Genomic DNA, 16,083 nt, shown 5'->3' with positions numbered 1-16,083 from the left:
ATGACACCCTTTTCCCTTTGTAGTACACTACTTTTACCCATCCCAAATGACTTTTTTTTGTAGTACACTACTTTTGACCAGGACTCACAGCGCAATGTATAGAATAGGGTGCCATTGGGATGCATCATTAATGCAGTCAAGGAAGTTCGAAACATTTACTTTCGTCTTGTTCTTTTTCTGTTTATCATTTTTCTTATAAAGAGTAATATAGCAATCAGGTTATTATGCATGGTGAAAGGTGCATTGTGGAGCACATCCATTGCATTATCACAGTTAATGTGTTGCTGACTGTTTACATCACATGAATTAAAAGGCTTATCAAGCGGCTTTTGATATGTATCCAATTCTCAAATAACGGAAACAAAGGAATTCCAATGATGTAACCCTTTTGAAACCTTCACGTTTACTTTCGATTGCACTCCTCCTGCACTATAAACGAAGACAGACAGGCTTATCATTTGACATCACACTAAGGTGAGTAGACGTTCTGATTGATTTAACCTAATTGTCAATGTATGTATCCAATTAAATATAACTCACTGTAGAATCTTATCTTCGAATCTTAAAATACAATTTCTCTATATCAGGTTAGGTAAGGCAAGGTGCACTTCAGGTGACACTAAAAACACTATAAAACATATATTATGTTGGTGGGAAGGGGGAAATTAGGTATGCTGGTGAAAAGTAAACCTCACTAATCTAATTTGTTCAGTGTGGTTGAATCTCGAGCCGGTGTCGGAAAATATTTATTTTCGACCTCAGGAGCCCACATAGGTCACTCATTAACATACGTTGGGTGCAATTTCACACATACCATGTGTGATTTCCAGTCTTTCATGGTGAGACGCCAACTTGTAAGAATCCTAGAAAATATTTAGGCTAAGTAATATAGCTAAACTATATAGCTCACAGATATTTGTTTCATTCATGCATATCGCTTTTGATAAGTTTCTATTGATGAAGGTGAGTGGTCTCTAGGGAAGGTAGCCTATAGCCTACCTATATCTCAGTTTGTCTGTAGGCCTAATGATTTATTCATATATAGGTGTTTTAAGGTAAGTCGTTATGATATGCATGATTCGCAAATTAATGTTAATGTTCTTAATTTAATTTAATAAGCCACGAAAACAAATGTGTAACTTAATATTGGTGGCGTTCAATATTATATAACATATATAATATTAGTAAAACAAAGTCAATCACATTGTCTAGACTACAGTATGTGCCTCCATGTTTTGTTTTAGGTTTCTATTTCTCCGGTGGGCGTGAGCATCACTAGAAAAGGGAAAGCAAGAACTCTGGGCTTAGGAGTCAAGATGATACCCTATGTGGCGTTGTGCAAATATTGTAAGTATTTTCCTTTTTATTAAACACATCTTCCTTTAGCTTAGATATAATGACAAATTGACTTGTGTTCAAAGTTCATAGCCTATATTTTGGTTTATTTGAATAATTTGTAAAAATGCATTGTTTCAGGGAGTCCATACATACACTGACTCTACAATCAAAATAACAAGTATTGCGTCACCTTATGGGGAAACGCAAATACAAATAAACATGTGGTCATCTATGTATAATTGCAAAACAATACCTTCTGCTTTTGTAAAAATGTGTTGTTGAATTCCTACAAATCATTGGAAAGTAGTGAAGGGGATGTTCAGGAACATTCTAAAAGTCATTCTCGATCTTGTTTTGTGATTTTGGGTGGAAATAAGAATAGCCCAGCAGACTGTATGCCATTCATGTATGTTGCATCTACTTTAATAACATATCCCTCTGTAGCCCTTTTAAAAATAAATTAGTACATGTTTTTTTTATATTGTAAGCCTAAAGGTCTATTTAACATGTACTTTTGCTCTTTTCCAGTTCCTGTCGCTATAGTTGTGATCATAGTTTTCAGTGTCAATGGATACATTGAGGATCCTCTTTTTGAGTGCCTGCAAGATTCAGACTATGCCGAACTCCTTGAAATTGTGGACAGAGGTCTTCCCTTTACAAAGACACCCCATCATATTGCCATCATCGGTGGTGGTATTGCTGGACTGACTGCAGCAAAGTTTCTGGAGGACGCAGGGCACAAGGTACGGTATCTTTTGTATAATTTACTGTATCAATGTCAACACAATTAATATCATTGACATATGCTAATTTACTTATGATTGACATAGTGAGAAAGGAATTTAGTGTCAGTATTGTAATTATCTGGTTATGACTAATAATAGGCCTACAGTGTAAAAGGGGGAAACTGATAGCCTTTGTTTTTTTGGACAAGGTGACTTTAATAGAGGCAAGTGATCGAATTGGAGGACGGGTGGAGACCTACAGAAATAGAAGAGAGGGATGGTATGCAGAGCTGGGTGCTATGAGGATCCCTAGCTTTCACAAGTGAGTAAGGCCTGTTGTCCTATCACATGAAATAAGTAGCTACCTCTTATCCCCTGTCCTCATATGTTATTGTTCAAAAGAGGTCAAGCATCCTATCTCAAATGAATAATTATCAGATAATGGTGCATGTCCTATAGAGTTGCATAAGAATGATAGCAAGTGTACTTTAACCATCAATACAATGTTAACTATGGCATTTTTAATTCAACAGAATTCTTTTATCATTTTCATCAAAAATGGGCCTTGGACTGAATCCATTTATCCAGGATGACATCAACACATATTACCATGTGAACGGGTTGCTGCAGAAAACATACAGAGTTAAAGAGAACCCAGACGTGCTGAACTATCCCTTGACTGACAAGGAAAGGGGAAAATCGGCTGGTCAGCTCTTTGACTTGGCCCTGTGGAAGGTGTGTGCAAAGAGAGGGGGGGCTCCCACCATTCGTGTTGCAAAATAAATGTACACATTATTCAATCATTGCACCCACACAGCTTGCGCGCGTCAAAGAACATCTGTGTAGCCAGGCACTAAAATAGAACTTGGTTCTATTTTTGGCGCTTGATGCCCTGCAAGTTCCGCCTCTCCCATCTCCTCATTGGTTTTTAGGAGCATATACCCACGTGGGTGATTGAAAGATGAACTGAGGTCCACACTCCAGTCGGTGGTGGTAATGCACCATAAAGTTGGTTGCCAACCGCAATATAAAGTCCAAAGAAGAAGCCTGGAAGGAGGAGAGATTACTAGAAACGAACTCTGTTTACCCTTTTATCTGTGGATTAATTGTCGGGAGTAGAGGACCTTGTGCATTTCAGGTAAAATAACAACCCAATGTTTAAATTAGATGGCGCACGTGGACGCACGCGGTCTGGTCAGCATGTTTAGACTCCTGTGGTGGAACACTGTGTAATGTTAAATGTTGTTATATACAGGTATGTGTCACATAACAGTTATAACAAATTATTTATACAAATTATTTGTTGTAGATAAGGAATGATATGAAGACAGCTGGCTGCAAGGCCATGTTGAGAAAATATGACTCGTACTCAGTCAAGGTAAGAAAACACTTGGTTGCTTATAGGTAACCATTAGACAAGATGCAGGATTATTGTCAGACTCTAAATTGGTAGGCACTTTGCCACTTTCCTTACTAGAAACAGGAACAAATGTATTTAAATATATTTATTCAGCCATTTTAATGAGTGTTGTTTTCTGACAGGAGTATCTAGTGAAGGAGGGGAACCTGAGTCGTGGTGCCCTGCGCATGATTGGAGATATCCTGAATGAGAACAGCCTCTTCTACGCATCACTTACTGAGATGCTGTATATTCAGTCAGATATCAATGACAACACTGTGTAAGAACACTACTATGCATGTACAATCAAATTAGACACCCCGTCCTACATCTAGTGTTTGTTAAGTAGTGTATTAAAGAAGTGGAATGTTCTGTTTTTCAGCTATTACGAGATCACTGATGGGTTTGACCATTTACCAAGGGCATTTTACCAGGCACTCAACTGCACTATCCTTCTCAACTCCAAGGTCCGACTCATCAGTCAAACCAGCAGCAATGTGACCATATCCTACCAGGACTGGCGTGATCCATCCTCTCTGACCAACCTCACAGTCGACTATGCCCTGGTGACAGCTACAGCAAAGGCCACCCTCTTCATGGACTTCCAACCCCCGCTGTCACCCCAGAAGATGGAGGCCCTGCGGTCCGTGCACTACGCCAGCTCCACCAAGGTGGTCCTCAGCTTCAGCGAGAGATTCTGGGAAAAGGATGGTATCAAAGGGGGGAAAAGCATCACGGATCTCCCCTCTCGTTTCATCTACTACCCTAGCCACAGCTTCCCAGGCACGGCTGGGGGGGCTCTCCTTGCGTCCTACACCTGCTCCGATGACTCCACTCTGTTCCAGGGGGTCAGCGAGTATGAACTGAAGGCCTTGGTGATGGATGACCTGGTTAAGATCCATGGGGAGGCTATACGACCTCTCTGCACTGGAGGGTTGGTGAAGAAGTGGGGGCTGGATCCCTTCAGCCTGGGGGCTTTTGCCATTTACACACCTTACCAGCAGACGGACTACGCCTCAAACCTGTTCAGGAATGAGAGCAGGGTCCACTTTGCTGGGGAGCACACGGCACTACCTCATGCTTGGATTGAGACTGCCATGAAATCTGCACTAAGGGCAGCCAGGAACATCAGTAACCTAGAAAGATAGACATCTGGGGCCTGCGCAGATACATTTTTATTTTGAATAGCTTGAGAGGTTGAATGTTAACAAACTAAATTACGAAATCCAATGGCCAAACCAAAAACGATTTATTTTGATAAAACATTTTTAGTACTGTCTGATGATGCATTCGGTAGTATTCATGTGTTCTGCTCTACTCAATATGAATGGCACAACATGATGAGAGGAGTGTTGACGAAATGTTCAGCAGAACTGAGAATGTTTACTGGCCTATTTACAAGTCCTCTTCAGGGCACAATGTTCATACTTTTTCCCCTTTCGAACCTGTTATTTTTGTGTGTGTACTGTTTTAAAATGGCAACTTTGTTAAATAGCCTACAGTATTGTACAAAATAACTATGTCAAATGATGTTGTCACACAGATGTTATAGAGATGTTATGAGTAGCACTGTGTAGGTGTAGTTCTTGGGCCTATTTTTTATTTTTTTAAATGTAATAAAGCTGTATTGCAACCAAATACTTTGATTCTCTAGCATGTCCAATAATTGTACTGTGGCATATCATCATTTTAGGCAATGCTGTTATGGGTTCGATGCATAAGGGAAAACATAATGCACAGTTCTCTTACAAAATAAAAACATTATAGCCTATTTCTCATTGTCCAGCTCCCATCAATGGGCACCCTTCTGCACCATCTGCGTGAACCGGTTGGTTATAGACAAGGTAGTGTCAATGAAGCGGTCAACACAGCTCACGAGGCAAGCCTCTGTCCGTGAATCAATTTTTGAACTCGGGCTCCCCTCCATGCACTTGTCGAGACAAACATCTGTGAAGTTATGCACCTTCAAAAGAAGCAATGAATCAGCTAAGTCAACTTCCATGTAGAGATCTCAAAACATAAATAGAAGATTCCGTAATCAATTCGCAATTCGGTTTGTCCATTCTGAGAACACATTTGATTGTATAATAAAAAATCAAATGCAAGATACAGTTCAGAATAGTTAATGTACCTAGCTTTAGTTGGCTAGCTAACTTCGTAGCATAACTTCTGATGTATGGAGCTAAGCTATCTACCTGGGCCTGAAACTGCGCTTTCTGTTGTTCAATTGCGATCATCCTTTGGAGCTCTGAAGCATCAGCCTTTTCTGACGAATTTAAATCAAAGCCGTCCATTACAGTACCTATGATTGGTTACAGTCGGGTTAATTCAACCGGTAGAGCTGATAATGACCTTCTCTGTAGGCTTGTGCGTTTGCTGCTCAGTGGTTTGTTGTGGGTTTGCTCTATTACGAAGATAATTGACTAACACATGAGTCATGACACTCCAATATTTTCAATGTTCAGCCTCTATTTTATGTAAGGCCAACCCATTTTTTCTAAAGCCACAATATCTAACTTTTTGGGCTACTTGACCAAATTCACATAGAATTGTGAGTTATAGATATATAATTCTCATTGAACGCAAGTCAAAGAAGCGGTATATCTGTTCTGTGTGCGATATTCCTATGCTTCCCCTTCTAAAGTTTTGTTTTTGCTATTATACTTTTGGTTTTATACACCAGCTTCAACCAGCTGAAAATACAATATTTTTGGATATGGAAAATATATTTCACAGCTGTTTAGATGGTACAATGATTCTCTACACTATACTTGCTTGTTTTGTCACATGAAATTAGGGGAACTATTCAAACAGGAAATGGCGGAGCATTTTCTGCATATTGCACCATTAATAAAACAATGTGAACGTTTTAATAATAGGATACACACATGCAATCTAATGGATAGATTCTGTTCAGGGGATAGTTCACCTAAATTATATATTGGTTTTCTTACACTGTAAGCTTTATTTGGACAAGATATGGCATTTGAGGTACAAATTCAATGCAAGTCAATGGAACCTAGAATATATTAGCATTTTCACAGTGGTGGAAAAAAGTACCCAATTGTCATTCTTGAGTAAAAGTAAAGATACCTTCATAGAAAATTACTCAAGTAAAAGTGAGTCACCCATTAAAATACTACTTGAGTAAAAGTCTAAAAGTATTTAGTTCTAAATATACTTAAGTATCAAATTCCTTATGTTAAGCAAACCAAAATCGCACAATTGTCTTGTTTTTTAAAAATGTATTTACATAAGCCAGGGACACACTACAACACTCAGATCTCATTTTACAAACGAAGCATGTGTGTTTAGTGAGTCCGCCAGATCAGAGGCGGTAGGGATGACCAGGGATGTTCTCTTGATAAGTGCATGAATTGGACCAGTTTCCTGTCCTGCTACATACTTTTGGGTGTCAGGGAAAATGTATGGGTGTAAAAAGTACATTATTTCCTTTATGAATGTAGTGAAGTAAAAGTAGTCAAAAATATAAATAATAAAGTAAAATACAGATACCAAAAATTTTTTTTTTACTTTAAAGTATTTTTACTTAAGTATTTACACCACTGAATTTTCACGCACCAACCTAAAGTATCTCAAAATGGATTGTGTAACTCAATGAAGTCACTTACAGATGATTTATGAAGGATGGAAATGAAGGACGGAAATGCAAAAATAGGTACCATTGACTTCCTTTGGATTTGTGCCACAAATGCTTTATTTTTTTTATTTTTTATTGAAACAGTAGCCAGGTAAAGAAAACCAAAGCATTGATTGCCGTCGTACCTTCTCCATAGACTGCTTAAATTCGAAGGAAACCAATATGCCATTGTTTAATTTGTTTAAACTATCCCTTTAATATAATCACTGCTATCTATTCAGATTAAAAGGGTAATCTGCAGTTGCTATATCAATTTTTTGATTTATAATTTAATGATGTACTGCGGTGTACCAATAGATTTTTTAAGAATGTAATTTATAAATACCTCATTAGCTTAGTTCAACTGTTTTACCCCATCAGAACCCAAAATATGAACTTGTTTTACTCCAATGTTTGTAAACGAAGTAAATGTAATCAGACACTATAGCTTCAAAACATAGTTAAAACTATACCTTTGAAATCATGAATGGTCAGTCCTTGCTACCATATCTCTGTCTATGAATTTGAGAGTGGTTAAATTTCTCTAGCCCCATCCCATTTACCGAAATTGTTATAATACATTTGGTAACATATAGCAATGTGCAGTCTTCTATTTTTGCAGATCAACATTGCCCCTAACGTTTGCTCAAAATTGATGTATGTTTCTTATACTTTATTATTGGAAATAGCCTATTAAACCAAGATCAATCAAACATTGCATCATTGTTTGCATTAAAATGCAGTTTATGTGGCACATGAGAATAACACGAAAAAGCATCCACAGTCGACTATCACCCTGTGCTCATATACTCCTGATCAGCAGTGGACAAAACAGCAACTACATCCGGGTAAGTTGTGTGACCTTGGTTGGTTAATTGTCATGGCGGCCATCGTCAGGATAAGTTCTGTCTGTCACAGAGGTGTCAAACGTAAGTGTCTTTGTGTGTAATTGTATGCTAATTCCACATTTGTGTGTATTTCATATTGTTGTTCTTACAGATTGTTGCCAAAAGTGACGTTACACATTGTAATGTGCTAGTAGCTAGCCAGCTAACGTAATGTTTAAGCTGATGGATGAGCAAGGTACGACTTTTCAAATTCACCTAGTCGGCTCGGGGATCTTTTGGTCACTGGCCCAACGATCTTAACCGCTAGGCTTCCTGGGCGAGCTGTCACTGGAGTCAATTATTGGCGTCACTGCATTGAATCGGATCTGTTTCCGCATTCCGTAAAATAGCCTGAAGCAGCTAAAATGATCGATTCTAAACTCTTCGTATCAGTTTTAGGCCTCATGCTTGTTAGGAATTAAGGCCATCTCAACATAATCTATCACTTTTCAAAATATTATATATACATGTTAGGCTATTCTTCCCCTATCAAACCCACACACTGTGGCATGAATCCAATTCAGCCATACTCCTACAGTATATGGTGTTTGGCTGCCTATACTTCAGTTCGTCGAATATCTGACATTACCATATTTGACCTCTAGTTGTACTTATACTACTTTTAACAACTCCCAAGACACACAATTCACACAAACAAGTTACCCTAAAAAACGTATCAACCAGATAGGCTACCTGTGATTGCTGACAACCACAATAATGGAATGGTTTATTCATGATACTCCTTACAGTTTGAGGAAAGAAAGACACCTCCTCTGATTTATAAAGGCCTGTGTGTAATAATATTCACATTTTGGAACCGAGACGTGTGAACAACTGTCTACATTAAAGTATAGCCTAAGCTGTATTGGTTTATGTTGCTTTGCCATAATTTAAAACCATACTTATAATTGAAAAGTAAATATTGTGATTTAGTTTAAATATTGTTCATGACACTGATTTCTCGTCTTCTCCCCACAGCTCTGTTTTATCGTAGCTCTCTCCTCTCTCGAACCCTGGTTGCACAGCAAAAGGACCAGGACTGTCCCTACCCGTTGACTGCTAGGATTCATGGATCCTCATCTCTCTATGGTTTGTTTCCACAATATAAGAGCTTTGCCGATAGCCTAAATTTTGCCTGTAGCACTCAAAAGATTAATAATAATAATTGTATGTTTGTGATTTTTGTGACTTCTTAAAGTAATCAATGTTCAGGCTAGGATACTTATGTAAGGTGATAGTGGTATTATTATATTATAAGAGCCTACAGCCTTACAACTAAGGCGATTCAAGTATTTTTTTTGCTCTCTCTTGTATGCTGAGCTCTTGTATGCTGTCTCATGCGAGAAGGATTTGAGAGAGGGGGTTAAGTCATTTATTGGCAGGGAGCCGGTTAGTGATGTCCCCACTGACATGTTGTTTGTGTATTTGGTACATACAGTCCATTCGTTAAGTATTCAGACCCCTTTACTTTTTCCACATTTGTTACGTTATAGCCTTATTCTAAAATGTATGAAATAGTCCCCCCCCCCCCCCCCCTCCCCATAATGGCAAAGCAAAAACAGGCTAACATATTTTTGCAAATTGATAAAACATTTCCATAAGTATTCAGACCCTTTACTCAGCACTTTGTTGAGGCACCTTTGACTGTGATTCCAGCTTCAAGTCTTCTTGGGAATGACGCTAAAAGCTTGGCACACCTTTATTTGGGGAGTTCCCCAGTCTGAGGTCCTGAGCTCTCTGGAGCAGGTTTTCATCAAGGATCTCTGTGTACTATTCTCTGTTCATTTTTCCCTCGATCCTGACTAGTCTCCCAGTCCCTGCAGTTGAAAAGCATCCCCACAGCATGATGCTGCCACCACCATGCTTCACCGTAGGGATGGTATTGGCCAGGTGATGAGTGGTGCCTGGTTTCCTCCAGACGTGACGCTTGGCATTCAGGCCAAAGAGAATCTCGTTCAGAGAATGTTGTTGCTTATGGTCAGAGTCCTTAAGGTGCTTTTTGTCAAACTCCAAGCTGGCTGTCCACCTGATTGGTGGAGTTCTGCAGAGATGGGTGTCTTTCTGGAAGGTTCTCCCATCTCGACTGAGGAACTCTGGAGCTCTGTCAAAGTGACCATTGGGTTCTTGGTCACCTCCCTAGGCAAGTCAGTCAAGAACAAATTCTTATGTTCTTCTTCTCCCCGGATTGCTCAGTTTGGCCGAAAGGCCAGCTCTAGGAAGAGTCTTGGTGGTTCCAAACTTCTTCCATTTAAGAATGATGGAGGCCTCCGTGTTCTTGGAGACCTGCAATGCAGCAGAATTGTTTTGGTACCCTTCCCCAGATCTGTGCCTCGACACAATCCTGTCTCAGAGCTCTACGGACAATTCCTTCGACCTCATGGCTTGGTTTTTGTTCTGACACGCACAGTAAACTGTGGGACCTTATATAGACAGATGTGTGCCTTTCCAAATCAGGTCCAATCAATTGAATTTACCACAGGTGGACTCCAATCAAGTTGTAGAAACATCAAGGATAATCAATTTGGATTATTTTCTCAGAACAAGGTTAGCCAACATGTGGCATGATGTTTGAACTGTGATATCTAGTGAACCATGAAACTTGAGAACCTAAGCAACAACTTATGATAGCGGGCCACAGGAGGTTGGTGGCATCTTAATTGGGGAGGACAGGCTCGCGGTAATGGCTGGAGCGGAATCAGTGGAATGGTATCAAATACATCATACAACCATGTTTCATGCCATTCCATTTGCTCCGTTGCGGTCATTATTATGAGCCGTCCTCCCCTCAGCAGCCTCCACTGGAGCATGTTTGTATATTAAAACCTCAAAGATATAAACCTCCGTTACAAACTAACTGGGATAATTGTTAAACGCAACAACAAAAATCCGTAGGCTAATAGACAAACGTAATTGCTTCTATGTGCTAAAAACATGTCAGGCCAACTATAAATCTCTATCTGGCTAAAGGGTTATAAAATGCATGTAAATACACTGTTTTCAATGATGAGTGTTTAAATGATGACCCCCTCTCTCCACAAGAGGTTAGTTCTGCATGTGGATGTATGATTGGATGTTTTGTTATTTGCCCTTTTGCAGCCGGCTCTGTGTCCAAAGCTGCCTCTCTGCATTGGACAGGAGAGCGTGTGGTGAGCGTACTGCTGCTGGCCTTGGGGCCTGCTGCCTACTACTTCCCCGGACCTGCTGTTGACTACTCGCTGGCTGCCGCCCTCACCCTGCATGGCCACTGGTAAGACGAGTTTCCCCTCAAATTGTTTGTTGGTTTAACTAGCACTGGCCAGCGGTCTCACTTCCTTATTCTGCTTAAACATTTTTACTTTCATATTTCCACAAAATATCCTTTCCGGACTAAAATTGTTGTACGTGTTCCGAATGAGCTCAGACCATAGTTTTTCAGCTTGAGAAAATGACTTGGGTTGTGACTACAGTCGGAAGCTTTTATGAAGGACAATGGTGAATAGAATAGAGTAGGCAAGTGGTTGGGATAACCAACCAAGTCTATGTCCACTACATTTCTGCTCATGCAAAAACAGTTTTGTTCTTAGCATTTATTTTAATTTAATTTACGAGAGCTTTTAGATTTTTGAAGAGGTGGGCTAAATGTCTCCCTGGAGCACTATGCCATTGCTAGACCACTGACTAAATAAGTGGCAGGTTTAAAGTACAAATCCTAGTCATGTGTGGTGTTAATACCCCTTAGTTTTTCACTTTAGATACTTGGATATCCTCAAGGCATGACCCTCTAATGAAAACCAGCTAATTCCCAGTTGTCAAACTTGTTGCCAACTTGTCGCTGAGGAGTTGAAATGCACACTCATATGATAATTTTTTTAAACATCAGGATTACACATAAGAATGCTGGTCATGTGTAATACACAGTGGCTTTTCCATTTGTGCTACTTTTGTTAAGTGCCTTGGACTATAATGAAGCCATTTTTTAAACTGAGCTCAGTACTATTGAACTTTGCCTTACTTGCTAATGTTTGAGTGCCACTATTTGAACTGGAGTCATCAAATGGCACCATTGTCCAGTTAACTGAGGAACACTATGAGTACGCCTACGAAGCTCTGTCCTCCAAGGCCACTGGGAGGACAGAGCTTGGGAACCTGGGACCCTCAAACCTGGGACCCTCTGAATACATTTACAACAGTCACCCACAAAGCATCGTTACCTGTCGCTCCACAAAAGCCGCAGCCCTTACAGAGCAGAGGAAACGACTACTTCTATGTCTCAGAGCGGCGTCATTGATTGAACGCTGCTAACTCGCTTGCCATTTCACATGGGCTACATAAACAGGACAAGACACCCCACTCTGTAGTCTAAACAAAGAATAGCCTAACTAAGGTCGCATGATGGTTCCTTGAGCTATTGGTGTGTTCCTCAAGGACTTGGTGGCTCCTTGGTGGGTCTTCAGTCATTCCAATTATGCATTTGTCCACTTCCCTCTGCAAAACATTACCCTGGGGAAGCCAATGATTATGAAGTCAGGACTATGTCCCATCATGACTGTGAAGTTAGGATGGCTATAACCAGTGGTGTAGTGGAGGGTTAACGCCAATGTTCCCTCTAAGCTACGCTCAGTAGCCCCGAGAGTGCATGCAGAAGAAATATCAGCCCACAGAGAGAAGCACGAGATTAAACTTCACTCAACTCAGCTGGAAGACATACCTTTGGTCAGTGGAGGAAAGGGAGAGCGAAGGGATGTTGAGGCGGACCTTCAGTCTGCTGCTCTTTTCCTCCACCGAGACTGACCATCAGATGCAGGTACCATCAGCCCAGGAAAATAAAAATAAGCAAAACATTTCAAATGTATTCTCACTCAGCTGTGCCTCAAGTAATACAACAATTGATCAATTACCTGTGTGATCATATTGCCTACCTCAAATGTTCGTATATAAAAATACATGAAATGACAGAAGAACAATGCATTGGCAGAGCAATTCAAGAAAAGCCTATAAGTGGTGATGGCTTACTGCACAAACCTCATTGCCACAGTACTGTTTTGAATTGGTTAATGTTGCATAGGCTTAAGTTTAAGTCATTTTTTTTTTTTTTTTTTTTTTAAATCTCTGCGGTAGATCTCGTCTTGCAGTTTGACTCAAAGTGATCTTGACTCAGAAAAGGTTGGTGACCACTGTTCTAGAGTTTTCCCTGTTAACACGATCAATGTTTCCTTTTACTGTGGCAACTGTGATAGAATCAATGCAATATTAGCCACTTTCAATGCAACATACCAAAACAAAATCAACTATGCAAGAGATTGTTGTATACAGAACATATCGGAGTAAGATTCTATTGCATTGACACGCACTACTCTGCCCGTACTCTACACAGACCTGTGCGGCATAAACAATTGGAGCTGCAGTAGGCCTATATGCAAGTAGCCCATTGCCATATATGGATCTGTGCCATTTACTTTGAACTGGACTTTGTTTATAGCATGAGCGGTCGTGACTAGATGTGCTTGTTTTGAGATCAGAGCGAGAGCTGCATGTAGCCACATATGCACATTTTGTTCATATCCTTTGCTAGTTAGTGAGTTATCCCAGTTATAGATCATTTGTAGTCAGCAATAGGGGATTGATTGCTTTCTACAAGAGCACCAAACTTGTACATTTCTAGACATATTTGAAAAACGAGTCAGATAAGGAGCTTTTTTGTCTTAAAGGGGCAGTGTTGTATTTGAAAACCGGCTTGAATAAGCTAAGTAGGCAGAGGATAGCATAATTTGTCTGATTCTCTAAAATAATGGTATAGGAATAATAATGCTTTTTATCTTTTTAGTGGTTTCTTGCATCAAACAACATTTTTCAGTCACTTCCTTGTCTGACGGACAAGTGGATAAAAAAGGTTCATGTCAAGCCCTGCATGTTTTTTTTCAACAGTCTCATGGAATGTAGGTCTACATTGAACATCACACATTGTCTGCTACTGTAGGCTGAGTGATAGCGGTTCTATTTCAATGTTAAAATGTTGTTTCATCCATTGTTTTTGATGGTAGGCCACGCTGGTAGGACTATATTATGATCAAATAGACACAGTAGCCTACTTGGCCACCGCTAAATGTAAATTAAAGCAGCTACAGTCTCTGTGTTCACAGTAAACACGTTCAAGTTTGCAATCAACAGACCTGAAATTTGCTCAGTGCCCCAAAAAATTAGAGGGAACATTGGTTAACGCTATTTAGCCACTTCTATTTTGCACAAGCATTTACCCACCTTTTGTGCAACATTGAAGGTATATGGAGCGTTACTTTGCTCACCACGATTATAGTTTACCCATCTATTATTCATTTTTATTTTGGCCATACATCACTGGCTATTACGTAATATTGTGGTTTTAAGCAGTTTCATACATTTCTTGTATTGTCTTCTCTCTCCAGGGGGATTGGACAAGTCTTAACGGACTACGTTCACGGAGAACCGAAGATCAAGATGGTCAACGCAGGCCTCTTCCTGTTGTCGACTGTCACCTTTGCCGGTCTCTGCTACTTCAACTACAACGATGTAGGCATTTGCAAAGCGGTGGCCCTCTTATGGAGCAAATGAATGGATTGAGGCTTGGAGGTTTGGGATGGGTGGCGTGGGCACTGGGATATCAGCCGTCTTGTTCTGGTATGATTGTGAACATTCAAGGGATTATATGTACATTTCTATAAATATATAATTTCACAATATTACCAGTGATTCACAAGCGTCATAAATCATGTTGAGTCAGGATTTTTTTGGGGGGGGAGGGGGGGGTTAACTTTTTTTTGCTTGTTTGTAAGTTCTGGAGGTTTTGTGTTGGGCATCAACAGATCTGTTTTGGGCATGTTAATAATCGGCTCCTATTGATTTATGTGGACTAAACTAAATAAGTAGTCCCCCTGACCCCTACCAAACACATGCTGCAGTTGGTTAAATGTTATACGGTTAACTTTTACCTGGTGCCTGTTAAGGAGGGTGCAATTTTACAGAACACTTAGATAGAAATGCATTTTGTAGAACAGATGTGATGATCTTATGTAGATAGAATAGGGAATTGTCAGGTTTATTCAATGCATTTCTAGCTTCCTCTCACTGAGTGCACGCCTGTTATCAACTGCTAATATTCCAAACACTTGTGCGTTGCTTATTATCTGGGGAAGTAGCCACAGTGATTTACATATTTGACCTGAATTTAAGATCCAGTATGGCAAATGACTTCTCATCTCTTCTGTACTAACTTAATTTATTATGTAGACGTTGCATTCTTATTTGTGGTATGTTTTGTGTCTGTCACCAGTCTGTAAATACCAGCTAGTGCCCTTCAAGACCATTGCAGTCAGCTTAGTGCCACACATTTAGTCTGTTCGACCTTGCTGGTCTGGTTTGATTGACATGAGCAAATGGATGTGACCACTGGCAGTATTTAAACTCCATAGCCATACTGTTCTGGACTTCAGGGGTCTGTTCAGAAAGGGTGCAACATTATAGAACATTGAGAGATGCATTTTGTGTAATTGATATGATTTGTCATGTGGAATTGGGCATCACCACAGCTCTATTCATTAAATGTCTAACTGCAATGTTCTGAATGTTTCACCTCACTGATCACATCCCAGGAGCATGTAGAAGAGTAGCCATACTGATCTGTACACCATTGCACTTCCTCCTGTACCAGGCCGTGTTTTAAATTAGTCAGTCAATAATTATCCTATGACAGTATCCTGGTTTTGTAATAATGTGCATAATTTACTTTCTCAGCTCTGCCTGGCATCATACTCTTGCCTGAGTATTTAGCAATCTTGTTGGCAGGAATTTCACTTTCCATTTATCTGATCAAGTGTGTTTATGTATGAACAGCTGCTAAGCGTCAAGTTGAGTACAGCTAGCATCAAATATTAAGAGAAGTCAACAGCGGGCGCATGCACTTGGTCAAAATGGCAGAGCCTTGTTTTTGTTCTGTTGGGAGTGTTGGCAGAAACAAGGAAGAGTTGTCCTTGTTAAATATCAAAGAAAGATGAAGGTATGTCTTTGTTCTCATATTACTCAAATGTCTAAAAGCTTAAATGGCTTTGGAAATTCAGCTGTGTTGTCTGTTTATTAGTTGTC

At 39.9% G+C, this 16,083-nt stretch overlaps 3 protein-coding genes across 7 annotated transcripts; 2 read left to right on the top strand and 1 right to left on the bottom strand.

Annotated features, from left to right (window-relative positions):
• Positions 1 to 341: 341 nt before the first annotated feature.
• LOC110507168 (L-amino-acid oxidase) lies at positions 342 to 5,100 on the top strand. Of its 4 annotated transcripts, none has more exons than XM_090224657.1 (8): positions 342 to 474; positions 1,245 to 1,347; positions 1,867 to 2,081; positions 2,273 to 2,385; positions 2,597 to 2,798; positions 3,373 to 3,441; positions 3,606 to 3,742; positions 3,930 to 5,100. In XM_090224657.1, exons 2-8 carry the CDS (start codon positions 1,317 to 1,319, stop codon positions 3,961 to 3,963), a joined length of 801 nt encoding a protein of 266 aa, XP_090080783.1. In that variant the 5' UTR covers positions 342 to 474; positions 1,245 to 1,316; the 3' UTR covers positions 3,964 to 5,100. The 4 variants fall into 4 exon arrangements, with proteins under 4 accessions (XP_090080783.1, XP_090080780.1, XP_090080782.1 ...); XM_090224654.1 differs by having other exon boundaries at positions 3,845 to 5,100; XM_090224656.1 differs by having other exon boundaries at positions 429 to 474; positions 1,245 to 1,744; positions 2,597 to 3,201; positions 3,845 to 5,100.
• On the bottom strand, positions 5,043 to 5,869 carry LOC149971246 (mitochondrial import inner membrane translocase subunit Tim8 A-like). Its single transcript, XM_090224673.1, has 2 exons — positions 5,658 to 5,869; positions 5,043 to 5,425 (listed from the first exon to the last, which is right to left on the bottom strand). Exons 1-2 carry the CDS (start codon positions 5,754 to 5,756, stop codon positions 5,255 to 5,257), a joined length of 270 nt encoding a protein of 89 aa, XP_090080799.1. The 5' UTR covers positions 5,757 to 5,869; the 3' UTR covers positions 5,043 to 5,254.
• Positions 5,870 to 7,911: 2,042 nt separating this feature from the next.
• Positions 7,912 to 16,057, top strand: sdhdb (succinate dehydrogenase complex, subunit D, integral membrane protein b). Of its 2 annotated transcripts, XM_090224669.1 has the most exons (5): positions 7,913 to 8,031; positions 8,968 to 9,078; positions 11,086 to 11,236; positions 13,087 to 13,131; positions 14,391 to 16,057. In XM_090224669.1, coding segments are annotated over exons 1-4 (312 nt in total). In that variant the 5' UTR covers positions 7,913 to 7,982; the 3' UTR covers positions 13,088 to 13,131; positions 14,391 to 16,057. The 2 variants fall into 2 exon arrangements, with proteins under 2 accessions (XP_021442751.1, XP_090080795.1); XM_021587076.3 differs by lacking the exon at positions 13,087 to 13,131 and having other exon boundaries at positions 7,912 to 8,031.
• The last annotated feature ends 26 nt before the right edge of the window (positions 16,058 to 16,083 follow it).

This window comes from Oncorhynchus mykiss, chromosome 27, assembly GCF_057628025.1.
Source record: "Oncorhynchus mykiss isolate SJ-2025 chromosome 27, ASM5762802v1, whole genome shotgun sequence".
Lineage (NCBI taxonomy): Eukaryota > Metazoa > Chordata > Actinopteri > Salmoniformes > Salmonidae > Oncorhynchus > Oncorhynchus mykiss.
Note: the sequence above shows the minus strand (reverse complement) of the source record. Positions and strands in the feature narration are given on the sequence as shown.